Raw genomic sequence first — 27,929 nt, forward strand, 5'->3', positions numbered from 1 at the left:
ACATCATGAGAAACGCTGGGCTGGAGGAAGCCCAAGCTGGAATCGAGATTGCCGGGAGAAATATCAATAACCTCAGATATGCAGATGGCACCACCCTTATGGCAGAAAGTGAAGGAGGACTAAAGAGCCTCTTGATGAAAGTGAAAGAGGAGAGTGAAAAAGTTGGCTTAAAGCTCAACATTCAGAAAACTAAGATCATGGCATCCGTCCCATCACTTCATGGCAAATAGATGGGGAAACAGTGGCTGACTTTATTTTGGGGGGCTCCAACATCAGTGCAAATGGTGATTACAGCCATGAAATTAAAAGACGCTTACTGCTTGGAAGAAAAGTTATGGCCAACCTAGACAGCATATTAAAAAGCAGAGACATTACTTTGTCAACAAAGGTCCATCTAGTCAGGGCTATGGTTTTTCCAGTAGTCATGTGTGGATGTGAGAATTGGACTATAAAGAAAGCTGAGCACCAAAGAATTGATGCTTTTGATGGGTGTGGTGTTGAAGAAGACTCTTGAAAGTCCCTTGGACTGCAAGGAGATCCAACCAGTCCATCCTAAAGGAGGTCAGCCCTGGGTGCTCATTAGAATGACTGATGCTGAAGCTGAAACTCCAGTACTTTGGCCACCTGATGCGAAGAGCTGACTCATTTGAACAGACCCTGATGCTGGGAAAGATTGAGGGCAGGAGGAGAAGGGGACCACAGAGGATGAGTTGGTTGAATGAGATGGTTGGATGGCATCACCGACTCAATGGACATGAGTTTGGGTAAACTCCAGAGTTGATGATGGACAGGGAGGCCTGGCATGCTGCAGTTCATGGAGTTGCAAAGAGTCGGACACAACTGAGCAACTGAACTGAACTGACCTTAAAGCCTTTCCAAGGTTAAAATTTTTATCTAAATGTACATATATCAAATTATAGGGCAAGCCTATCAAATCATCTTTTAGTCCTTTATGGTGGTTTTATACTGTATCCCTTTACTGTCCTCTCAATAAATGGGTGTGATAGGCCCCTTACCAGCCATAAAACTTGATGCCAAGTGATGTTATTTAGCTAGTTGGCACATCTCTCCTGAATGTTCTGTTTTCCAGAAATGATACTTTCTGGGTTTTTCTTTTGATTTTTAGTTGCTGTGGTTTTTTTTTTTTTTTTTAGTTTTAAGAGCTACTGTATTGTGTGAGAGCAAGGTTAAACGTAATTATTAATGAGAAATCTGGTTTAAGTATAAATTTCAACAGTTAAAAAAATTTTAAGCAAGCAATGCATGATTAATAAAAATCTTGATAATCAAGTAGCTCTGCATATCTAGTGCTAGAATAGTTCTCAAAAGCCTGGTTGGTACCTTTTAATTTTTGTTAAAACTCATTTATAGCATTCATATGGCTTTTTCCTGTGCAAGTGTTAGGATATACATGGCTGAGTCATTTAAAAATCTTTGCAAATGTAAATAGTCATAGTTTATCATATAAAATAATACTAAAAGATTAAAATCTAAAATACAATACTTTTAATACTAAAAGATCACATAAAATTGTATAAAACCAATTGATTTTTCTTTATGATTGAATGACATGGATTTTATTTTTCCATGTTTTTCCTGAATTAAGCTAAATTAAAATATATAAAATATATTTTATATATACATATAAAATATAAAAAATAAAATATATAAAAAAAACCATCACTTTTGTTTAATCTCTAAAGTTAGTGAAAACATTACAGTGACATTTATACACAATAATAAAGATTGAAAAACATTTAATGATCATTTTGTCTAGGCCTACAAGTTTGAAATTTCTTTGACCACATCCCTGGAACTGCCTGATAAATCAGCCTCTACTTGAGAAACCTTAGGGACTTCAAGTATTCCAGACATTGGCCATACTTTTCTTAGCCCTTCCTTTCCATGACCAGAAATCATGGCTCTTGAACACTATCTCTTTGACCTTACCAGGTACTACCTCTGCTGGACTGGACCCTAATATCTTTATACCCAGACATAATTGTGTCATAATAGACTCTTACTCATTGATTTAATAAACATTACTTGAGAATCTGCTATGTTTCTAGCTCTGTTTTAAGAATACATTGGGATTACAGAGGTGAACAAAATACATATGATATATTCTTGAATGTTACTGGGTAAGATATACATTGAATAAATCTAGAAAATATGATATCATAAAGGGGAGGTTCAAGGATCTACCATGTGAAAACATTATGGGCAACTGTGCTTAGTTTAGAAAGATTTCTAGGAAGAGTTTACATTTAAACTAAACTGTGACAAATGATATATTCTTGACTGTTCAAACCACTACAATGCTACAGACATACATCTCAGCAAATAATTAGTTTTGGGGGTTTTTGATACATGTCTGATACAGTACAGATTAAAACCTCCAGGTAGCAGAGTTGGAGTAGAAAGGGAGACCTTTTTGAATGTTCAGAAGCTACTTACTACCTAGAACTCTAGGAGTGCCACCCCGGACAATAGCAGACGCTGTTCAGGTCACACAGAGTTTAAGCTTTGAGGTGCTGAGAGATCAAAGAGGTTTCCCAGTTGTTGGGATGATTCTTACGATTTTGGAATTCACAACTGGGCCTTTAATTTCTATTTTTTCCTCCTCATTTCTGCCCACCCTTCTCTAAAAGTGTTGAATGACACTTGAGATATGTGTTTTGGAACAGTCTTACAATAGTTAGGATGGTTTTAATTTTATACAGCAGAAAAATACCAACTCAGTTGGCTTAAAAAAAATAAAAATGAGAGACTTGAAGTGGGATGTTCCAGAGTTGTTTAATTCTGTACAAAAACAGCATCAGTCTTTCCTTTCTTCTGTCCTTGTAAGTATGTTTGCCTCATTCTTGGGTCAGCTTTCTTCAGAGTCACTAAATATCAGAAGAAACCCAGGGTGAGGGGTAGACACATATCTACAAACTATATCTTTGAGGCTCACTGGCCAGAATCACTTTATGTTTTACATTTAAACCAGTCCTTGGGAAGGTTTTCAACCAGTCTGGGCCTAGTGCCACCTTTGAAGGCCTTGAAACAGAGAGTAGATGACCAGAATAGCATTGGGGTAGGAAGACCATTGACATGCCTGGCTGCTACAAACATGTTCAGAATAATTGGAGTATAATCTATATCAGAGCTACTCAAGGCAATAGTAGCAGCATTCAGTTATTAGAAATGCAAATTCTCCTCACACTAGACCCAGAATCAGAATCTCTGGAAACTTGCCCAGAAATCTATGTTTTAACAAGCCCTCCAGGTGATCTGTATGCATATTAAGGTTTTTGAAATACTATTGAAACAGGATCTTGGAACCTTTAGACTTTCTTCTTGAGCACTTTCATTAGCTTTGGCTACTCAAAAAAAGTACTTCAGCTTGGCTTTTTAAGATGTGCCTGGCTCGGGAAATTGTATTTCTTTTCCATCAAGTGAAAATCCCACCAAATGGAGAGGAGAAGTGATATAATCAGAGTTGCAGTTTTAGGGGAACAAATCCATTCTGCCTGGTATCACCAGATTAGAGTGACAGATGGGTTGACTGGTTAGAAGACTATTGTCATCATGATCAGGAGAGTGAAATTAAGGTCGCAGCAGTAGGAATTAAAAGCAGTGAATGGAATGGTAGTGATTCAGTTAAGTTTGGTATTGGATTTGGATGTAATGTGAAGAAAAAGGAAGGACGAGCCAACTGTGACTGACGTTTCTAGGTCACCTACCAGTGACTAGCAGAATGTCAGTGCTGTGGAGGCCCGAGGCAGGGACATGAATTTAATTTAGATGATGAGTTTGGTTTTGGACATGTTGAGTTTGAGGTACCCAACAGGGTATCCAGGTGCAAAAGGTCTAGAAGGTGGTAGGGAATGTTAACCTGGAGCTCAGGAAAAAAAGATCAGGGTGAGAGGCACGTATTTGGGAGTTATCAGTAAGGGAACAAATGAGGGGGAAATAGTCTGGGAACAGAATCTTTCGAAACCCAGAGAGTAGGAGAAGAAAGGAGGAGCCAGTTACGGAAATTGAGGCATGGTTATAATAAGAGATAGGAGATGATGTAGTATAATACTGGGTAGCTGAATCCACAAAAGAAGAGTTTTTTTAGGAGGAATATTCACAGACATCTGAGTTTAAAGGACTGCAGTAAGAGCCCAGGAGAGGCTGGTTAGCTTTAATAGGTTATAAATCTAGCCAGCATATATCCTTAGCTTTGTGCATGCGTGCTAAGTCGCTTCAGTCGTGTCCGACTTTGTATGACCCCATGGACTGTAGCCTGCCAGGGTCCTCTGTCTGTGGGATTTTCCAGGCAAGAATACTGGAGTGGGTTACCATGCCCTCCTCCAGGGGATCTTCCCAACCCAGAGATCAAACCCGTGTCTCTTGTGTCTAAACTGTATTGACAAGTGGGTTCTTTAATACTAGCGCCACGTAGGAAGCCCATCCTCAGCTTTATTCATGCTTATTTCTGGTTGCCACTGCATTCTTAGAGTTTTATGCTTATTTGGATCGCAGGTCATTTCCTGGTTTAAGTGAGCGCGCTAGTTCTATGACTTTGGGTACCTCTCCTTTTGCTTTTCAAGGAAGGTTAGGACTAATTAGACCTGAGTGATAGGAGGTGGCCTGGGAGGGAGAGCTCCTCACCTTCCTTGCTCTTGGTGTTCTCTGGCCTGCTCCCTGTGAAGCTAGCTTTCTGCTTTGAAATGTGAAGTTGTTTTGTCTATGTCAGTATCAGAATGTCAGGGGAATGGTATCATGTATACTTCTTAGTTGCTGAAATGGATAAAATGAAATAACGGAATTAAGAAACAAAAACAATCATTTGTTTGATTGAATATTTCATACTTATCAGTTCTGTTGCTTTCCTCCTCCCCTTTTCCTCCCTTCCCCACCTTTTTGGCACCACTTGGATAGGGGAAAGTCCATGATGTTGAAACCTTAGTACTCATGAACAGAGGAAAGTTAGGAAATTGAGATAGCGGAAAGGCTTCTAAAAAGCTACTGCCTGTTCTGTCCTCAGTTGGCTAAATTGTCATTAAGTCAACTAAGACAATGCTTGTAAACCCAGTTTGATGTGAGCTTCCTGTAAGACATTCTGATAGAAATGCTTTTGAAGGAGAATGTTACTTAGGGATTTTGTGCCAAAGATTAGAGAGAGCCAGACTGGTTGGAAGAAATGAGCAGAATATTTCTATCTCACTATAGTGGAATTGGACTCAAAATAAACTGACTTTCTTTTCAGCTAGCCTGCTCTGTGACCTTGGTAGGTCATTTAACTTTTCAACCTCAGTTTCCTCGTTTGTAAAATGTTCAGGGTAGATTAAATGCTCTCTCTCATCTCTAAAGATGTCTTGATTTTATGAGTGAGGTAATGAAGGGTTTTGTCCCTAAAATGCTCTCTATCTAAAGTGGAGGGGGATCAATTCTCTATTGTTAGGAAGTGAGGAGGGGCAAAACATCTTAGGAGGTTCTAGTTTGTGTTAGTCAGTGGATTCTTTAATTGACCTTCCATTAGAAACACAGCTGCCATTGCCAGAAGTGTAACTTGAGAATGTTAGATCCAAGAAAGCTTCTAAGTTTTATACTTCTTTTCCTACCAGGAACTCCAAATCTTTCTTAAAGAATTCAGCAATGGATGAAAGAACTGCAAAGGGAAATGGGTTCTAGTGCTGTGCTTCTTAGTCTGTGCCAGGTGCTTAAGAATAGACATTCTTCTTGATTAAACACACTTCCTTATTCTTGAAAATTCTTTATTCATTGAAAGCCCTTTCTTAAATCACTTAAAATCAGAACTTTGTAGTAGCACCTCACACAGGAGAAAGGGAAGGAAAAAGCAGTGGAAAGAGGTGGAAGAGGTAATGAGCTTGTTGGTTCTTCTATTGTAAAAGCTGTTCAGATTTGTAGAGGGGTAGAAGGAATACAGATTGTTCTTTATTTGCTTTTGGTGCCATATCGAATGAACAGGAGGAATAAGGTTTGGAATATTTGTCACAACTCAAGTTTGAGTCTTGTGTTTGGGTTTCTTTGAATCTGTTCCTGAAGGTTGGACCTACTGCAGCTGGCAAAGATCACATGTAGTATTTTTTTAAAGTATTTATTTATTATTAAATGTGAGGCTTTCCAGTCTTTCTTTGCTAGGCTTGGAAGGGAGGATAGTAACACGGGTTCTGTGCGTTTTTTACCTTAAATCACATACATTGATAGGCTATTGTTTGGCAGGATGAGTCTCTAAAGTTTGGTGTGGTGTTCTGGTCTTTTTTTTTTTTTTTCTGTTTTCTGGGCTTTTCTCAAGTCTCAAACAGCTCAGACTTTGTAGTTAAATTTAATTTTATGTCACTTTTGGCACTTGCCCAAAATTAAAGTAAATTAAATGTTTCCATCTTTATTTGGAGGAATGTGACCATGCAGGCTGGCCTTCAGGATCTAACTTCAACAAAGCAGAGTCTTGTAGATGTTTTTGAGTCTAACAAAAAACTTAACTTTTAAAATTGTTTTATGGTAACTTCTTGATCTGTTTTAATCAGTCTGTGACATAGAATCAAATGATATATATGTTCTTTAGAGGTTTTATATTTAGTAAATTTTTCTTCCAAGTCACTTTTTATTTAATATGGGAGTTAGTGGGGTACTTAACCTGTGACAAATTTTAAATTACCGCTAAGCTAGCCAGAGGATAACATGTGTGGTTGATGTCATGTTAACTCTAGTTTAAAATGCTCTGTAGGGGTTTTTAGTTACCTGTCACAGTGATAGTAGTGCTGAACTCGGAAGTGCATTGGCCTTTAATCTCTTGAATACTGTACCCATTAGAAGACTGTTTTTTTATTTTTACAAATTGTAGTGCCTGAAAACATTCTTAAGATGATTGTCTTAGGGGAAAAAAAGGTGCTCCAAAGACAGAACAGGAAAAATTGTTTTAACAGAAAATAATTATGGTAGAAATGTCTGCTTTTTTAGAAATGCTGCACTTTTTGTATTTTCCATCATTGGTTCAGTCTGAACGAACGTGTATAGTTCAGAGGTCTTTGTTGTATGCATTTTAAAATTGGTAAGTTACTTCATCTTTCAAGTTTTAATTCATTTTTAATTTTACTTTGTACAACATGTAGATGGTTACCTGTTCTCTGCATTTGTAAGTATAGACAGTATCAATTTGTTAATTCTGTAAGTAACTTTTATAATTATGTGACTCTATCCTGTCCTTAAAACTCTTAAACTCTTTATGTGCAAAAAAAGTTGTACCAGTGCTTATTCATTATTAGCATTTTTTATAGATTATAATCAAATTGCAAATTACTAGTTGAAACATATCTTTGTTTATGGAACATAACCGTGTGTGTTTCTTATGATGTTTCTTAGCTCACATGTAAGTTATTTATGAACCACAGTTTGAGTCATTTTGGTAGTTTTACTGGAGTCCATAAACTTAGCCTTTAGAAAGAGCACAGTTAGAATATACTATTTTAGGATTAGACTGTTTGCTTTCACCAAATTTTTTTTTTTTTTTTTTTTAAGATTTTAACATGGTAGAAATTGTGTATAGACTTTTTTTGGAAAAGCTATGATAAATATCTCATTTGTTAACATTTTTCAGTATTTGGGAGAAGCTGTCTGCATTAAATCACCTCAGGAGTTAAATATTTACTAATTGTTAACAGTAATTTAATTTCTGCTCCCAAAACTATCTTTAAAATATTGATTATCTTGCCTTTAATTTTGTCTATGTGTTTCCTTCTGCTCAGATAACAAATTAAGGAATTTATGACATGTGGGAGTGTCTTTAGCTATTATTGATACATGATTTTTCTAAATTAACCAACATTTGTAGAACTGACTAGCTATCAATGAAATGTGGCTTCAAAACACATTTATAAGATTGAGTTAGGTATTGAAGATGGGGGACGTGAACAATAATCTCTTCCTTATTTTATAAGAAGTGGACAGAATATCTGTCTAGATAATGAAGTATGGAAAACAGCTTGTGTTAGTATCTTTCTCCCAAGGTACTTGGGTCTGGGTTGTTTCCTTTTTCTGTATTTTTCTATTTTTGTTTGTTTTTACCTAACAGACATTTCTGTCACCTTTAGTGAGATCATCTGTTACAGAGGTGCCTGGCTATGCCAAAAGTCCTGATAGTCTTGTCAGACACAGATAAGCATAGAAGTTTAATTAGGAGCTAGAAACAGGGAGGTGGCCCTGTGCCCTTCTTTTAAAATGAAAATTTTTATGCCAGGCAAGTGGAGGTACTCTGGAATTGCCAGTATTTCTCAAGAGTTCTTCTTTAGGGAAGAATATAAACTGAAGTGACCCCCCCCCCCCCCTTCTAAAATGGGAAGGAATCCTTAAATTTTTCATCTGGCCTGGAGGAAGGAGTCTTTTGTTTCAGTTGCCAAACCCTTCAGCTCTCTTATGAGGCAGCAGTTCCATAAGGACATATTCCACAATATATACCCTTATTAATGTTACCAGTGGAAAATTTCATGAAAAGATGGACTCAGTAAAGGACAGAAATGGTATGGACCTAAGAGAAGCAGAAGACGTGGCAAGAATACACAGAAGAGCTATATACAAAAGATCTTCATGACCCAGATAATCACGATGGTGTGATCACTCACGTAGAACCAGACATCATGGAATGTGAAGTCAAGTGGGCCTTAGGAAGCATCACTATGAACAAAGCTAGTGGAGGTGATGGAATTCCAGTTGAGCTATTTCAAATCCTAAAAGATGATGCTGTGAAAGTGCTGCCCTTAATATGCCAGCACATTTGGAAAACTCAGCAGTGGCCACAGGACTGGAAAAGGCCCGTTTTCATTCCAATCCCTAAGAAAGGCAATCCCAAAGAATGCTCAAACTAGCACACAACTGCACTCATCTCACACACTAGTAAAGTAATGCTCAAAATTCTCCAAGCCAGGCTTCAGCAGTACGTGAACTGTGAACTTCCAGATGTTCAGGCTGGATTTAGAAAAGACGGAGGACCCAGAGATCAGATTGCCAACATCCTTTGGATCATCAAAAAAGCGAGAGAGTTCCAAAAAAACATCTATTTCTGGCTTATTGACGATGCCAAAGCCTTTGACTGTGTGGATCACAATAAACTGTGGAAAATTCTGAAAGAGATGGGAATGCCAGGCCACCTGACCTGCCCCTTGAGAAATCTATATGCAGGTCAGGAAACAACAGTTAAAACTGGACATGGAACAACAGACTGGTTCCAAGTTGGGAAAGGAATACGTTAAGGCTATATATTATCACCATGCTTATTTAACTTATATGTAGAGTACATCATGAGAAATGTTGAGCTGGAAGAAGCACAAGCTGGAATCAAGATTGCTGGGAGAAATATCAATAACTTCAGATATGCAGATGACACCACCCTTATGGCAGAAAGTGGAGGAGAACTAAAGAGCCTCTTGATGAGAGTGAAAAAATTGGCTTAAAGCTCAACATTCAGCAAACTAAGATCTTGTCATCCAGTCCCATCACTTCATGGCAGATAGATGGGGAAACAGTGGAAACAGTGGCAGACTTCATTTTTGGGGGCTCCAAAATCACTGCAGGTGGTGACTGCAGTTTTTAAATTAAAAGAAGCTTACTCCTTGGAAGGAAAGTTATGTCCAACCTAGACGGCATATTAAAAAACAGAGACATTACTTTGCCAACAAAGTTCCATCTAGTCAAGGCTATGGTTTTTCCAGTAGTCATGTATGGATGTGAGAGTTGGGCTATAAAGAAAGCTGAGTGCTGAAGAATTGATGCTTTTTAACTGTGGTGTTGGAGAAGAGTCTTGAGGGTCCATTGGACTGCAAGGAGATCCAACCAGTCCAGCCTAAAGGAGATCAGTCCTGAGTGTTCATTGAAAGGACTGATTATTGAAGCTAAAACTCCAATTCTTTGGCCACCTGATGCAAAGAACGGACTCATTTGAGAAGACCCTGATGCTGGAAAAGATTGAAGGCGGGAGAAGAAGGGGACAACAGAGAATGAGATGGTTGGATGGCATCACCGACTCAATGGACATGACTTTGAGTAAACTCTGGGAGTTGGTGATGGACAGGGAGGCCTGGCGTGCTGAAGTCCATGGGATCACAAAGAGTCGGACAAGACTGAGTGACTGAACTGAACTGAATGTTATTCTGAACGTTCTCATTTGTCTCCAGCTTTGATGGCTAGGACAGAAACATTAATAGAGATGGAGCAATTTAATATATGCTCAAATGAAGATTAATCCTTTTACTTCCACCTGCTTCATCTTTTAGTATTTTAGATACATTCAAAAAGCATATAGATATACTGGATAGTCAAATTTGAGCCAGTATGATTATCAAGTCATAAGTAGTTGACAATGCTGAAATCCTCCTGGAGGTTGATGGGACCAGAGAATTGAGCCCTTTGCATTTAACTGGCACACCAGAAATAAGTTGGTTGTGGTTTACCAGCTGTTTGAATGGCTGTCAGTTCTCAGTTTGTGGTTTTTACATTTTTGTTTTAGATCTCAGCAAGGCAATGTCTCAGGATGGTGCTTCTCAGTTCCAAGAAGTCATTCGACAAGAACTAGAATTATCTGTGAAGAAGGAACTAGAGAAGATACTCACCACAGCACCATCACATGAATTTGAAGTAAGGACCCTACAGTGTGTTTTTGCTTTCATCCATCTACATGCTGAGTTGTTATTGCTACCACTGATCATCTAGCCTGAAATAATTATGAAATGTAATGATATATTTTAATAATTAAGATTGCTTAATAATTATGGATTTTCAGTATTTGCTCAGTGTAAAACCTTCTTTTTAATATTTTAAATTCCGGTAAGTTTCTAAAGTTAAAAGAATCATAACAAAGTTACAATTTATTTTTCTGTGTTTTGATATCATTGGGTGGAAAAAATGGATAAGTGTTCAGTTAAAATTGTGAGAAGTTAATTTATCAACCTTATATCCTGGATGCCTTTTCCAAAGAGCCTGTTCTAACAGAACTGGGCTACTCTGACAGCTATGATAGAGGTTTCCCAGAAAAGGCAAGTGTTTACTTTTCTACTTATAAATCAACAGATTATCCTTTTCATTTTCAAATTTAAATTTGTACTTAGTGTTTTGAGGTTAGCTGTTTTTTGTTCTTTCTTGTTCTTTTGGTGAAGATTAATTTGCACTTAAAGAAAGTAGAGAACTATATTGGTGAGTAAATGTAGAGAACCAGTCGGAATTCCAGTAGACCGAATGGTATTCAGATTACATGATCCTGGTGGGAGATGGGGAGATTGCTTGTATTCCTTTAAGTATGGTTTCTATTAGCTTTCTTCCTCTTTAGTTTTAAATTGGAGTGTAAAAAAGGCTCTGCTGTACTCCATCTTTTAAAGCTGTAAGAATTTCTCTGAAAGGTATTTTAAATGTACAATATATGTCTATCTTCATTAAATACCAAGCATTCTGTTAGCTATAACAATGACTTCTGTTCTCATAGCACACTAAAAAAGACCTTGATGGATTTCGGAAGCTATTTCACAGATTTTTGCAAGAAAAGGGACCTTCTGTGGATTGGGGAAAAATCCAGAGACCTCCGGAAGATTCGGTAAGTTTTAGATAAAATGTAGGAAAATGTAAGGTAATTTAGAACACTGATGTCACTTTTGGGAGTGGGGTACTATAAGGTACCTGTGAGAACCACCACTTCAGACTTTGAAACTACAGAGGTAGCCTTCTGCCACTTTCCTTTGTTAGACTCATCCAGCCTGTCCTGCAGAGCACTTATGAAAATCTAATCTCCCTATAACACTACGTCATAAGTTAACATCATTTAGTATGAGGCAGTTCTTTTGTTCAGACACATGATAAGAGCTTCATTATGTTCTCTTCCTTCTTTCTCCAACCCATCTAATTTCTCATTGTCCTTAGGGTCATGTACAGACATGAAGTCAGCTACTCAGAGCTCTTCCCATGCTTTCAGTCCATATTTCTAACTGTATTTCCCTTCCCTGCTTTTCTTGAACCAGCCTAACATTCCCTTCACACACATAGGATTTCCCTGCTTCTAGTCTTTTGTGCATGTTGTTTCCTCGGAACACTATGGGCTCTTCACCTGTTAGTCCTACTCATTTTTTGAGGCTCAGTCTAAATGCCTCCACTTCTGTCATCAGCCCCCTTGAAGAAAGCTGCTCTGAAGAGAGGTAGTACAATAGTCTCAGAGGTTCTAATCCTAGCTCTACTGCTTTGAGCTTTATATAAAATGAGAATGATACCAAGTGCTTTCTGTACTTTATAGGGTTGTTATGAGACTCTATTCGGAAACGTATGGAAACATGTTAAACCATGAAACATTTTGCTGTTTGTGGTTATTTCTGTCATACTGTGTGGTACTTAGCTGGCCTAATCAGTAGTGGTGGTTTGTATGTGTGTGTTGTCTTCCTACTAGTCTTTGAGGCCAAGAGACCATGTATCCTGAGGTCAATGATTGATCTAAACAAAGAGATTATTTCAGGGACAGATTAGGTTAACACACTGACTTTACTTTCCTTTCCAGCAATTTTGACCACTGCCGCTTGTGGCACTTTTCACTAAACGTAGAAAAGACTTGATGGAGTGGAATAATTGTATGTAGATAGTTTATCTGTTGTGTAATAAGAGATAATCTAATATTGGTTTAAAAACAGGTTTGTTTTGAGCAGGAGTTTGGTAAACTACTGTCTGAAGGCTATACCACTGCTGTGTTGGTAAAGTTTTATTGGAATATAACTGCATATGTTCATTTGTGTAGCGTGTCCCAGCTGGCACAGTGGTAAAGAATCTGGCTGCCAATGCTAGAGACTCAGGTTTGATTCCTGGGTCGAGAAGATCCCCAGGAGAAGGAAATGGCAACCCCCCACTTCAGTATTCTTGCCTAGAAAATTCCGTGGGCAGAGGAGCCTGGAGGGCTACAGTTCATGGGGTTGCAAGAGTCAGACACGACTAAGCATGCACACATTTTCTTATATACCATATCTGGTGGATTAAGCTAATGGAGTTTTTCATATTTTTTCAAATGAGAAAATCTCAAATATAGTTTACTGGTGAAGAGTACCTCTTTAATGTCTTTTAGTTATTAAACTTTTAAAAATTATGAATTACATGCTCATGGTAAAAAAAAACCTCCCACCTAAGAGTTCACCTTGAGGAGTCTCTCATTTTTGATGTTAAAGTTAAAATTTCTCTTGTCTGTAGTGCTTGTCAATTACAGCATTTTTTTTTTTAGGGTCTTATATTTTAGTCTTTGATTTTCTTTGCTCTGGTAATATATTGTGATTTATTTTTTTGTTTTTAAATCATAGAATTAATCATATTTTCTCTTGAAAAAAGTAGAGCAATCTTCTGGATAGGTTATATAATTTTAAAAAGGATCTAGTTGTAAATTCAGTCAGATTAAAAAAGAGAATGTTTGGGAGCAGGCCTAAAATTACAATAAAAAATTTAGACATTATGTATTTTTCCACTTTAAATACTTAATATTTTTGCTTGAAATTTATTCCTCATTGATATAGCCTCACTTTTCTGATTAATGACATACCTGGGGATGTGGTTTTATTCTTAATTCTTGCTGACTTGCGATTTTTTTTTTCTCCTTAGACAAACTTAGCCTTTTGATGATAGAGTCTACCTTGAAGGAAGACCCCAAAATTTGTTACTTTCAGTATATTTTATGATTCAAGATTCTGCTTTGCCAATAGAGAAAGCTGCCTTTGTGTATTTTGAGAGATTATAATATATAGTAGGATTTCTTGGAGTGGGGATTGGAGGGTGGGGAAGGAAGCAAGTAGAGGAATCAGAACCACCTAGGGCTTTTTCCAGTTCAGCACCACTATTCCAAACACCACGCCATCAATAGATCCTTTCAGGAGGCTATGCCCCTGCAGTGAACCATGGTTAGTGATAGAAATACTAAGTTGATATAGAAAAAAAAAGAATAGAAAATAGAACTCTGGGTATAATATGATTTTATGAAGTCTTTTCTCTTTTTGTTTATAAAAATGAAATCTCCATTAAAAATATGTCTTTATTTATAAAGCCTAGATTTTTAAAAAGAAATGCTTACAAAAAAAAAAAGAAATGCTTACAATCCCATATGCCTGTAATGTTTACAGTTTTGAAATGCAGAGGGAAAAAACAAGTTTGCTCTTTTAACTATGTCATGAGTCTCTTGAGGGCACAAGTGTGTCTTGTATACTCTATGTTAACTACCAGCTTTTGCAAATAGTTCTGAGAATAGAAATTGTAGGTTAATATTCATTCACTTTGCTTCCCCTATGCTCCTCCAGCTCCATCCCTTTTCCCCTCCCCCCACCCCAGCTTTTTTCTCTCTGCTCATAGAGTTTATATAGAGATCAATTTTCCTCTCAAAATAACATTATATAGTATACACAGGTTTTTATTTTTTAAATGAAGGTAATACTTTACGCTCTTAACTGAAAAGAAATTATTGTGGGAGAATAGCCATTTAGAGTGATATTTCTCACGTCATGCTTGCAACAAAGGTATGCACAAAGACATTATTACGACAGAGGATCTATATTTTTGAGTAGAGTTGGCCACCTTGTTTTGTAAATAAAGTTTTATCAGAACACAACCACACTTATTCTTTACATATTGTCTGTGGCTATTACAGTGCTATAATACTTCAATGGCAGAATTAAATACTTGTAATCAAGACCATACAGCTTACAAAACCCAAAATATTTCCTTTCTGATTCTTTATGGAAAAAGTTTGTTGACCCTATTTTAGTATATTTATTTTTAGAAGGTCTTCAGTAGTTTTCCTTAGTTCTTTGGTCCCAGAAAACTGACCTCAAATGCCTTTCTCCCATCCAAGTACTAACCAGGCCCAACCCAGCTTGTCTTCCGAGATCAGACGAGATCCAGCACATTCGGGTATAGACTCAAATGCCTTTCTCAATTCAGATAATAACATTGTAGATAAGACTGCTTTTTTCATAAATAGTAGATTGGAGATTATACTTATAGAGAGACATTGACATTTTATGTTGTCAACTTTTACATACTCACTCTTGCTTACTTGGTTGAATACTTCATTTTAGCTCTGTCAGTGAGTATATGTGTGTGTGTGTGTGTGTGTGTGTGTATATATATGTGTATATATATATATATATATATAGAGAGAGAGAGAGAAGTATAATTGACATACAACATTTTAGTAGTTTCAGATATACAACATAGTGATTTAATTTAACATTTATATGCATCATTAAATGATTACCAGTATAAGTCTAGTTACCATCTGTCACCGTACAGAGTTAATACAATGTTTTTGACTGTATTCTCCATGTTTTTCTTTGCATCCCCATGACTTATTTATTTTATAACTGAAAGTTTGTACTTCTGGATCACTGTCACCCATTTCACTCCCTCTACCCCTTTGGCAACCACTAATCTGTTCTCTGACATACATGTTTTTTGAAAAGACTATTGAGTCCATATTTTATTGACTTATGCTAAGAGGAAGAATGCAATTTATGGAATTATGCCATGGATAATGCTCTGCTCCCATTTTGTGAGTGTTAACTAAATGAATGTAGTAATCAAGATTTCAAAGGAAAGTTTTTTAAAAAGCATGTGAAGGGTAATGTTTAGACTAGTAAGGAGGGACCATCACCATGCACAGGGCTCTCTAGAGAGTCTTTAAGAGGATCTTGTTCATGGCCAAACTTAATGTTTAAGCTTACATGTTCAGGATGGAGAGGGATGGGAAGTAGAAAAAAGAGACGGGAAGACATGGAGCCTACTCCAGGAGGTTTTGGGCCTGACAGTTTCTTTGGAATCACAACTTAAAATCTGTTACACTTGGCTGGCCATGACCTCTAATGCTAATAGAGTACATTGTCATTTATGTGAAAAATATTCTCTAAAGGCTTTTTCATTTAAATAGGAACACAGAATCCCCCCCTCCCCCCGCCGGTTGATTTATGATTGTCATTGTTCTTGTTTTAAAGCCCTCAAAAGGGTGAGAGTGTACTTGTGTATGGGGAGGAGTTATATAAGGTCAGCTCTTTTTGTTTGATCAAGTCAGAGAATTGGTGTGGAAAATATAATATCTTGTGGTATTTAGCTTCAAAAGATTTTTTTGTTTGTCTTGCTCTACAAATTAACTGAGAGCTTTTCTTAGTCTTATCACTACAATATCATTAAAATGTGAACATGTGTGTTTAAATAATAAGACATTCTGAGAAAGTTACAGTGTCCATGTACAGAGTAAAAATACAGATTTTCTTATTTGTTTTTTTGATGGTGAATCACAATATATTCTGCAGCTAACATTTGCACATCTATTTTGAAAGACTTACTGGAGGCAATTTGGCCAAGGATCTGCCATGATGTGACATAGGATGGTTTTCTTTGAACATGGTGAAGATTTCCCAGTTGTTGTCAGTAGCTCGTGGCAAAGCCACTAGTGACTTGTTTTGTGTGTGTGTAAAAATAATATGAGATCCTGAATGTACACATATTCCACAAAAAGAACATAGGTAGTGACATTTAAGGAAATGGTCCTGGGGACACAGGTGGAAAGAGCCTCATCCTTACCTTGATGTAAAATTTTTAAATGGTAATATATAGAATTACCAATATAAACTAATATATTGATACTAATTTAGCAAATATTGCTAAAACTCTTGATTTCCTACCTTTTGATTCCAAAATGAATTCAGTAGTCTTTTAATTTTCCCAGAACTTTCTTCCTTCACATGCCTTTTTAAACAGGAAATTTATTTCAGGGAGGGGTTGTGGCTAAGATTCACAGGCCTATGGATCTTCCTTCTGTTCTGGTTATTTATTTATTATTTCAGTTCAGTTCAGTTGCTCAGTCATGTCTAACTCTTTGCAAACCCATGAACTGCAACATGGCAGGCTTCCCTGTTCATCACCAACTACCCGAGCTTGCTCAAACCCATGTCCATCAAGTCGGTGATGCCATCCAACCATCTCATCTTCTGTCATCCCCTTCTCTTCCTGCCTTCAATCTTTCCCAGCATCAGGGTGTTTTCCAGTGAGTCTTTTCTTCACATCAGGTGGCCAAAGTATTAGAGTTTCAGTTTCAGCGTCAGTCCTTCCAATGAATATTCAGGACTGATTTCCTTTAAGATTGACTAGTTTGATCTCCTTGCATGTCCAAGGGACTCTTAAGAGTCTTCTCTGACACCACAATTTTAAAGCATCAATTCTTCAATGCTCAGCCTTCTTTATGGTCCACCTCTCACATCCATATATGACTACTGGAAAAACCATAGCTTTGACTAGATGGACCTTTGTCAGCACAGTGATGTCTCTGTTTTTTAATATGCTGTCTAGGTTGGTCATAGCTTGTCTTCCAAGGAGCAAGCGTCATTTAATTTCAGGGCTGCAGTCACTATCTGCAGTGATTTTGGAGCCCAAATAAATAAAATCTGTCACTGTTTCCATTATTTTTCCATCTATTTGCCATGAAGTGATGGGACTGGATGCCATCTTCATTTTTTGAATGTTGAGTTATTTTACTTTAGAAATAGTTAAATAGTAAATATGTGGCCACTTTAACATCCATCCTGTGATAGACTTTGAGAGACTCTAGGTAATAGTAGTAGACCAGGGTCTCTAATCACTCTCTATAGTTGGGAATGGTTACATACCACAAAATCAAGCTCCTTGGGAAAATCGTAGCATGAATATAGGTAGTAGCACCACTTCTTTGAACATTCCCCACTCCCCAACGCCCCAGAGAATCTTTTCAGACCTTGGCTTATGTATTGCAAAGCCTAATACAGATCATTTTATTATTATACTCTCCAAGTATAGCTTTTATGTAAACATTTTGTGTCTTATAATCAGATGAGAAAAATACATCTGTGAGGTTCTCATATCCCACATCTTCATCTGTGTACAATGTGAGGGAATTTTTATTATTTTTATTTAATATAGGACAACTCTGAACCTGCAAGATTGGTACTGGGAGAATTTTTATAAAATATAAGATGGGTGGCCCATACCTACCCTTAATCCTTTCTGCTCTGTAATTCCTTGGGGATATTTTACTGATTCCTTTTACTTATTCTAAATCACATGTGGACAATTGACTCTGCTTATCCCATTGTAGAGCCACAATGAGACTGGAATAAGTTTATACCTGGCATTGACCCCAGGAAGTCTCTGCAGGGATTGTAGGCCCTGGATAGATTTCTTGAATGTATAGGTAAAACTGTATTTAAATGTTCATTTTTTTCAAAGTGGATAGAAGTACTGTTTTAGGATATTACTCAGGAAATGTTTTTTGGGTGCTTCCTCTCTGCCAGGAACTAGCTGGATGCTGGTACTATAAAAGAATAAAGTCTTGGTTCTTCTTCAGCGTTTGCCCTTGAGTTTTTAAGAGGAAATGGATCCAGAAACAGCTACCTATGAAACAGCATGAGAAGCAGTCCATAGGGTGCTATGGAAGCTTCTAACTGGCATGGGAGCTCAAGAAAGATTTCCTGGCATTAAGGTAGACTCTTGGGATAACCATGAGGCAAGATTTCTCTGAGGTTGGGAGGATAATCAAAGGGGAAAAAGCTTTGAGCATAATAGGAGTTCAGAAATAAATAAGCTTATAGCATGTAGTTTGTGTTCTAGTTGTGGAGCATATGGTAGATATGTCTGTTTCTCCATGTCTAGAGCAGGAAGAAAGACCCTGAGAAAGCCATATGCTGAGTCTCTTTGCCTGACGTTGCAGCTCCTGTCTCTGGCTGAGAACCTCAGCCACTGGGTCACATGGGAGAAATGTCAGAAACTAAAGTTTCCATGGAGAGAGACACTAATGGTGAAAGATGGGAATGGAATTTCAAAACCATGCTTCATTATATACCTCAAAGAGTTTGGTTAGATTTTTCAACATGTAAAACATCCCAAATAATTAAAAGATGCTGTTATAAAAGCAAAAATAAACAAACAGGACCTAATTAAACTGAAAAGCTTTTGCATAGGAAAGGAAACCCATCAACCAAACAGTAAGTTTCCATGTAAGAAGCTTTCAAAATGGGAGAAAATAGTTGTAAACAATGTGACTGGCAAGGGATTAATTTGCAAAATATATAAACAGCTCATATGGCTCAATATTAAACAAACAACCCAATCAAAAACTGGGCAGAAGATCTAAATAGAAATTTCTCCAAAGAAGACATACAGATAACAGGCACATGAAAAGATGTTCAACAATGCTGTTTATCAGAGAATTGCAAATCAAAACTACAAAACTACAACCTCACACTGGTCAGAATGGTCATCATCAAAAAGTCTACAAATAACAATTGCTGGAGAGGATGTGGAGAAAGGAAACCCTCCTACACTGTTGGTGGGAACGTCAACTGATACAGCCACTATGGAGAACAGTATGAAGGTTTCTTAAAAAACTAAAAATAGAATTACCATGTTGTTTTTGTTGTTGCTTAGTTACCGAGTTGTGTCCAACTCTTTTGCAACCCCATGGACTGTAGCCCGCTAGGTTCCTCTGTCCATGGGAGTTTTCAGGCAAGAATATTGGAGTGGGTTGCCATTTCCTTCTTCAGGGCATCTTCCCAATCCAAGCCCCCTGCTTGACAGGTGGATTCTTTACCACCGAGCCACCAGCGTTACCATATAATTTGAAAAGGTAACTTGGCATCCCAATGTTCATAGCAGCACTGTTCATAATATTCAAGACATGTAAACAACCTAAGTGTCCATTGACAGAGAAATGAATAGAGCTATGGTATACACACACACACACACACACACACACACACACACACACACACACACAGTGGAATATTACTCAGCCGTAGAAAAGAATGAAGTAATACCATTTGCAGTAACATGAATAGACCTAGAGATTATCATACTCAGTGAAGTAAGACATGGAAAGGCAAATGATATCACATATATGTGGGATCTAAAAAAATACAAATGAACTTGTTTACAAAACAGAAATACACAGACATAGGAAAAAACATGGTTACCAAGGGGGAAAGAATGGGAGGGATGGATAAATTAGGACTTTGAGATTAACAGATACTCACTAGTATATGTACAATAGGTAAATAAAGTCCTACTATATATCACAGAGAACTATATTCAGTTTCTTGTAATAACCTTTAATGGAAAAGAATAGAAAATACATATGACATATATATATAATATATATAAAACAAATAAAATTTACATATGATTGAAACACTTTGCTGTACACTTGAAACTGACAGACCATTGTAAATCAACTGTATTTCAATTAAAAATAAGTTCAAGTAAACAAAAGATGCTTATTCTTGTTTTTGTTATTTACATTGTGATAAACTTTATAAAGGTTAATCATCATTTTAGTTGTTAATTTTTTTTAGTGTCAGGTTGATTGGGGTATAATTTACATATAGTAAAATTTATTCTTTTTAGTGTAAGTTTTCTGAGTGTACAAATGCATACAGTCATGTAACTACCATCACAATCAAGATATAGATCTTTTCCATTATCCCCAGCAACTTCCTTCCTCAGCTTTAAAATATGCTTCCTTTTAAACCCTTGCAGGACTTGATTTCCACTTTGCATCTTCCCTTAAACACATATGCTAAGCAAATATGTGTTCCTAAAGACTTGACTTTTTCTTCATTTAGATTTCTTTAAGAAGAAGGTCAAAAAAAAAAAAAGAAAAAGGTCAGCCTAGCCTCCACCCTCAGTTTTATATCAGTCCTTTGTCCTCCTCCTACACCTGCTCTTTAATCTTTCATAAAACTTTCTTTTAATAGCCTCTGGCCTTTCCTCCCTGCCCCACCTTCACTTCTCCAGGGCTGCTCCAACAGTGTGAATTATGTAATTAAACTAACAATGTACACTGCTTTAAACACTTTAATCATACTGCTGTTTAGTACCTTAGAGTTTAAAGCTGTGTGTGTGTTAGTGGCTCAGCTGTGTCTGACTCTTAGTGACCCCACGGACTGTAGCCTGCCAGGCTCCTCTGTCCATGGAATTCTCCAGGCAAGAATACTGGAGTGGTTTGCCATTCCCTTCTCCAGACGATCTTCCCGACCTAGGGATCAAACCCTGGTCTCCTGCATCGCAGGCAGATTCTTTACCATTTGAACTACAGGGAAGTCCTAGAGTTTAAAGCTAGTACACAGCATAAATAGTATTTGATGTTAGAGGCTTCAGTTTTACTCTTTAGGAAATTTAGGATTGTCACAGTTATTTGGAAGCATCTTTTGTCCACCATTAGACTAACACGAGAGTTGACTTACATGGGAAAGGTGATTTTAGTAAAGAGCTAGTCCTCATCACATAACCAGATTCTTCTGTTAGAATTCCTTTCCAACTCTCTGATCATCCGCCTTTGTCCTTTCTAATCCACACTGAAGTGGAATGTTCTTTCAAACCTACCAGCTTAGCTGATAAAGACATGGGCCAGATGTTTCACAAGGTTGGCTAATTTTATGATTTCAGCTCGCTTCTATAAAAGGATGATGAACATACATCTGTTTGTAATGCTTTAATTTTTTTACTGTCTGTAATGTATTACTTCTGCCTTTAGCACTTAAAAAAATACCTTAAATCTTTGCACTTCCCAGAGTGTCTTTTTTAAAATCTAGATTATAGTAAGGTTTAGGGAGCGGTTGGCACCTTTTCTTCACAGTTAACTTCCTCCTTTGTAGGATCGTTGCCATCTGTAATCACTCTGTTTAATGTTTTTGTCATTTAGGTTTTCTGTCAGTTCTTTTACTGTCATCTCATCTCTATGAGGTTTAAAGTATACAGTTGTAATAAGAGTATTGTGATTTTAAATCTCTGGCATTTTGGAAGTTACTTCATTTTTTAATGGGAGGGCAGTAAGTATGGGACTTTGAGAGGCAAAAGTATCAAGTAAGAAACAATGCTATATAGGTAGGTAAACACATGAGAATTATTAGTTAACAATTTATAGTATATGTTTAAACTTTTAATTTTAGATTAAAATTTTAGGTTGATTTTTAGAAAAATTGCAAAGATTCAGTGTTTTTAACTGGAAACATTACCTAGCTGTCCAAGCTGAGTTTTGTTACCCATATCCCATTCTTAAACTTCCTGCTGAGTCAGGAAAAGCACAAAATAATTGCTGAAAATGCTGATGGAATGTTTCTTCCATGCTCAGGGAAAAAAGATAGCTGAGAAAAAACATGGAAATGCCTGAGGGGTACCTATGACTGGACTAAATATGGAAAAAGGTGGAAATAAGCCATCCATCTTGGAAATAAGCCAAAAGATTTCTTCTTATAGATAGGCTTGTGGAAGAAAAGTGTCTTCATTATATACCGTCCTAAAGCCCTTGGGAAATTGGAAAGTTTTCTATTATTTCAAAAGAGCATGAAACAAACACCATTCTAGAAGTTTTCATTTTTTAATGAAGCAAAGCTTTAAACATTTTTCATTAAAAACCTTTTAAAAACCTGTGTCTGCACAGCTGTATATTCTATAGTTAATGCTTAGTGTCATGTTAGGGTACATGTTATGTCAGATGTAGTGAATCCTTTGTGTTCATGATCTCATTTAATATTCATAACAGACCTGGAAGATAGATGCTATTACTATGCTCGTTTTAAAAAGAGGAAACTGACATTCAGAGTTAGTGACTTGTCTGAACAAAAGGAATCCATGATATGAACCAGGTGACAGACTCCAAAGATCTGGTTCTTTGGTATCCCTTAGTAATGATAATGGAGCTCTTCAAGGAGTACAGTCCTCTCTTCACCCCTAGTGCACAGAATGTGGTATACTTCGTGTGCTTATCAACAACAGTAATAATAGCAGTAACAGCAGACATCTGTTTTACAGTAATGTGCCAAGCATTGTTTCATGTGCATTTTCTTATAAGATCTTCAAATGACTGTAGGAGCTCACTGTTATCTCTGTTTCACAATAGAAAATTCCAAGACTGAGTGGTTTACTTAGCTATTAAGTAAGAGGCAGAAACAGAAGTCAGGGGCGGAAACAGAATTTAGGTCCAGATCTGCCTGAGCGCAAGCTCTTAACCACCCTGATGTGTTATAGAGCAGTCACCAGTTGGCATCCATGTTTTGAAAGGAACTTGAAAGCCTTTAAAGCATGGCTTTTCTATCATTACTCCCTTTCCTTGAGCAGAACTGTTGAGTAGCTTCTATCTCTCCCCTTAGAGCTTCAAATTCCTCACTTTGAAATTCTAACAGCAACACATTTAACAAGTATTTAGTAAATGGCTACATGGCTACTGAGTGGTAAGCATTTTTCTCAGTATTAGTATACAAGTGAACAAGATAGACAAGGGCCCAACACTCATTGGAGCTTCATTCTGGTGGGAGAGAAAAAACTTAGAAATTTGTAAGTAAATAAGATTATTCTAAAGGCTCATTTCCCCTTGTTGCTGTCCTGACCCATGCTAAGGTCAATGGTCACGTCTGTCTCCCTGGCTGACGTCTTTTTGTTTACCTGTAGTCACTGTGACAGGCTATGAAGGGTCTCTTTTACTTATTACTTTTATTCTACGAATTTATCAAATGTCCACTATTTTATTATTGGGAATGCAAAAATAAAGACAGTCACTTCTCTTAAATAGCTTACGACTCTGTGCAGTGCTTCCCAACCTTTCCCGTGTAATGACATACACAGAAAACGAATCTGGTAACTGTGAGTGTCTGTTTAGCTAGGAGGAGGGCTCTTGCTGCCTCAGGCTCTGTGCAGCTGCCTGGAGGGTTAAAGGTATCAACAACACAGGCATGCATTTTTTGAATTTTTGGTTTAGTGGGGAATTCTCAGTTTACAAAAAGATGTGGTTATAGTACAAAAGCTATGAAGGTAGTTTCAGAGACAGTTCACTAACTAGCTTCTGGTCCTAGAGAGATTAGCTGGTGTTCACCACTTTCTGTAAATGCTTGGATCTATTCTTTATAAGTTCTGTCTTACGAAGTGGAGTAGTTTGTTCACCAAATTTGTTCCCAAACTTGTTAATACTAGTTATATTTTTGTAATGATATAATTAATTTTATGTACACCAATGAAATGGGCTTAAAAAAGTTATTTCCATGAAAATTGAGTTGAATGCTTTGAGAAAATTGGATAAAGATGAGTAGCCTAAAAGAAAAAAGGTAGTTAGGTGGATATGATAAGTATGAAAGATTGAGAAAATTAGTCTAGAATGATTCTTCTGCATGCAGATTATTTCACAGTGACTAAGTTTTTAGTCCACTTTGAAGAAATGAAACTGGAAATCACAGATGGTGTATTATTGGTGTGGTTACGTAAGTTGACAGCTCTGGTCAGCAGATTTATATCATACCAAAGGAAAAGATCTTTGTGAATGATTGTATTATTTTTTGTAAAAAGCTAAAGTAATTTAATTATTTAAAACTTTTTCATCGTTCCATGGTTGAACTTGTTTTTTAAATTAACTGCCTACCTGTCCTAGAGTGTTTTGGATAGATGAGTTTCTGGTACAAGTGTAGCAGGAAAAGAGCAGTCACGGAGTTGGAAAGTCCTAAGCAAGTCAGAGATGAAGAGGTAACATTAGAACTGAGACTAGACAAGGTAAGTAGGGACCATGTATGCAATTCATTGTCAATTTGGAGGGGATCCATTAGGCTGAGCTAAGAAGATGCTGGAAAATACAGGAGGTGAGAGGTTCTTAGCCTTGTTCAGCAGGATAGTTGAAATGTATTTTTAGGAGGTAAGTGATGAGTGGCTCGCTCACTGAATTGTATCAGAAATTCCAATTTCTTGTAGTTCTTGGTCACCACTGAAGAAGTGACTGCTTCTTCAAATACTGTTTCGTATTTGTTTTTTCAACCCCCTTTATAAGGGCTAGTGACTTCCTTGCAGTTTAGTTTCTATACATTAATGATTATGTATTGAGCAATTTTTTATACTTTAAAGTCTCTGCATGCATGCTCAGTTGCTCAGTCATGTCCTACTCTTTGCAACCCCACGGACTGTAGCCCTCCAGGTTCATCAGTCCATGGGATTCTCCAGGCAGGAATACTGGAGTGGGTTGCCATTTCCTCCTCCGGGGGATCTTCCTGAACCAGAGATAGAATCCACATCTGCTGTGACTCCTAGATTGGCAGGCAGGGTGACTGCCAAGTGACTTACTGGTAGAAGCCTCTGAAAGTCTCTAATCTCACGCTATTGAGCTATAATGTTCTTAGTCACATACTTAGTCAGTGGGTATGTGAGAAATTACCTCATGCTCAGTGTCAGTCATTAATACATTCCACCATTACAAAACCACCTCAAGATGCATACTGAGTTCGTTCTGCCTTCAGTGGACTGTTTTATTTTTTCCAGTTTTACTGTAAGGGCAGTGAGGTCAAGAATACAGATGAGAGTTTTGAATCCCAGCTTCATTACTTCTGAGCCACGTAATGTTCAGCAGGTTATTTAACTGCTCTAAGTCTCAGTCTCCTCACTCATAAAAAGTAGACATAATAAAAGTAAGATTTTAATGACTGTTATTGAGACTGCATGTAAAGCATTTGTATTTACTCAATAAATGTTTTCTGGAAAAGATTGAAGGCAGGAGGAGAAGGGAACAACAGAGGATGAAATGGTTGGATGGCATCCCCGACTCAATGGACATGAGTTTGTGTAGCATCCGGGAGTTGGTGATGGACAGGGAAGCCTGGTGTGATGCAGTCCATGGAGTCACAAAGAGTCAGACACGACTAAGCGACTGACCTGAATTGAATAAATGTTTACGTTCAGCAAGTATTTACTAAATACCTCTTAGATGCCAGGTGCTATCCTGGGCACAGTGAAAACAACAGAATTGTATTAAGGTTACAGATGGTATTTCTTTTTAAAATTCTTTAACTTTCATATTTGAATATGCTTTGTCTTTAATTATGAATATATTTTTACCAGTATATTTAATCAGTATTTTAAATTTGATATATATTTTATTTATGATCATGAATAATTCTTTCTATGTTTCTTAGTTTTTGCAAAATATTCCAAGTAAGTAAACCATAATTTCCATGCCTGTAATTCTCTTGTGTCAAATGGATTGGTAGTTTGCAATTTTTGTTATAATAAAGTTCATCTATCTCTAGTGATTTTTCCTGATTGCAGAGATAAAATTTAGGAAATTCTTTAACTTACTGGATTATAGGAGGTCTGTGCTCCAGTGGCTAAAAAACTAATGCTCTCCATTATGAAAATGATTAACTCTACTGTTCTATGAGTTACATTGAAGATCCACATAGTGAAAGCCCTAGGGTATGTGTAGAATTGTCTTTAACTGGCAACTCCATCCATATTTATGGAATTTTTATCTATTAAACTCAAGATAGAAAAGAAGGATTGGCCTTCTTTCAGAGGACTATGGTAGCTATTAAAAGAATTGGGCTCTCATTATTATACTGTGTGGATGTTTAGGTATTTCAAGGATTTGTATGTTCATTGTGGGGTGTAAGGTTTAGTGAGCAGGAGAGGCTTTGTAAAATGTTTTTGGCATTGTATTATCAAAGCTTAGGTGAAAATAGGAAGGATAGCTGATGACCATTATAGGATTCTTTGGTCACTTGTCATTGGGCATGGCAAACTTTGGAAATCAAATGTTTCTTCTTAATTTTTTAATGGTCAGAAATAAGGTAATGACTCTAACTCACCACCTGAAGGGAATGTATTAGTAGAAACACTTGTCCGGCATGTGGGAGCTGGGAGTTTGTCCAAGTGTGTCAGTGCATCTGTTCCTTCCGGAGAGTCTCCTATAGTTGGACGTGTAGGTTACTCTTACCTTTTTGCCATTATAAGAACCCTGTAGTGAATATACTTACATGTAAATCCTTGCATCTCAGAATTATTTCTAATAATAAATATTCAGAAGTGGTTTTGTGTTCAGAGGCTTTAAACTTATTTTAAATTTCTGGGTAGGCATTTCAAATTGCTTTCCAGTTTGTACTCCTCTTCACATTAATTTTGAGCTGTATTTTGAGTGCCAACTGTGTTTTAGTAGAGAACCATACTAATAAAGCCCTGCCTTCACCTAGTTTCTAGTATCTAGAAACCTCTAGTAGAGGTGTAGACAGTAAAAGATATGTAATTTCAGGTAGTGATAAATGACATGAAAAAAGAAAGGTAAGGGTACCGGGAGTGAGGGGTAGAGGTGATGTAGCTGGAATCGGCAGAAGAGAGAAAGGCCTCTCTGAACTAGCGTTTGGTAGAGACCTACAAGCTATTTTATTGTCAGCCTTGCTACATTTATTAAAGTAATAAGTATTATTATTTTTAAAACTGTTTGCCAGTTGAGATGAAAAATGTTTTAAAAATTTTATTTGATATTTAGGTTGATTTTTTTCCTTTGGCTTATTTGTATTAGTTGTTGGTTATTGGATTTGAGTTGCTATGATCATTACCTTTATATAACAAAAAGGCCCAGTATTCAAGTTTGGCTCCCCCGAGAGGGCAATATGAGACTTAAGAGGAAAATAAATGATTTTTATGAATCTGGCTTCTGGTTCTTTCTGAGATTTTGGCTAATGTCAACTTTAGTAACTGAGATAGCAGATTGTAGTGAAGGATATTGTATGTATGTGAATTGTTGGTTTGGTCCTGATGAGTATAACTGTTTAGAAAACAGTGTTGTTGCCAAGACTTCTGATTTATTCTTTGAAAGGACCTGTTTACTTGCTCTCTGTTACAGATTTTTGCTTTTGGATATGTGTAGACTCAGTGTATGAACAGGACAGCTGGTTTTCTTCTATTACTGAAAAAATTACCTTCATGTTTTCCTGTCTGTAGGTCTCTTTGACATATACTTTAGAATAATTAAAATTAATTTAAAAGACTCAAAAGATGTAGGAATTAATATCTAGCAAAATTAAAATACATACCTGATTTGATAGTTTGTCCTGTGTTTTTATAGTTTATAAGTGGAAGAAGACAAAAGAACTTTCTTAGGAAATGTACTTTTC

At 36.9% G+C, this 27,929-nt stretch overlaps 1 protein-coding gene across 3 annotated transcripts in view; it reads left to right on the forward strand.

The window, feature by feature from the left end:
• The window catches only part of UGP2 (UDP-glucose pyrophosphorylase 2), a 177,412-nt gene that overhangs the window by 132,769 nt on the left and 16,714 nt on the right, over window positions 1-27,929 (forward strand). For all 3 annotated transcript variants that reach the window (XM_070480154.1, XM_070480156.1, XM_070480155.1), the window contains 2 exons: window positions 10,496-10,623; window positions 11,465-11,572. In XM_070480154.1, coding sequence (XP_070336255.1) covers window positions 10,496-10,623; window positions 11,465-11,572 — 236 coding nt within the window. The remainder of the gene's footprint in view (window positions 1-10,495; window positions 10,624-11,464; window positions 11,573-27,929) is intronic.

The sequence above is a fragment of the Odocoileus virginianus genome, chromosome 2, assembly GCF_023699985.2.
Source record: "Odocoileus virginianus isolate 20LAN1187 ecotype Illinois chromosome 2, Ovbor_1.2, whole genome shotgun sequence".
Classification (NCBI taxonomy): Eukaryota; Metazoa; Chordata; class Mammalia; order Artiodactyla; family Cervidae; genus Odocoileus; species Odocoileus virginianus.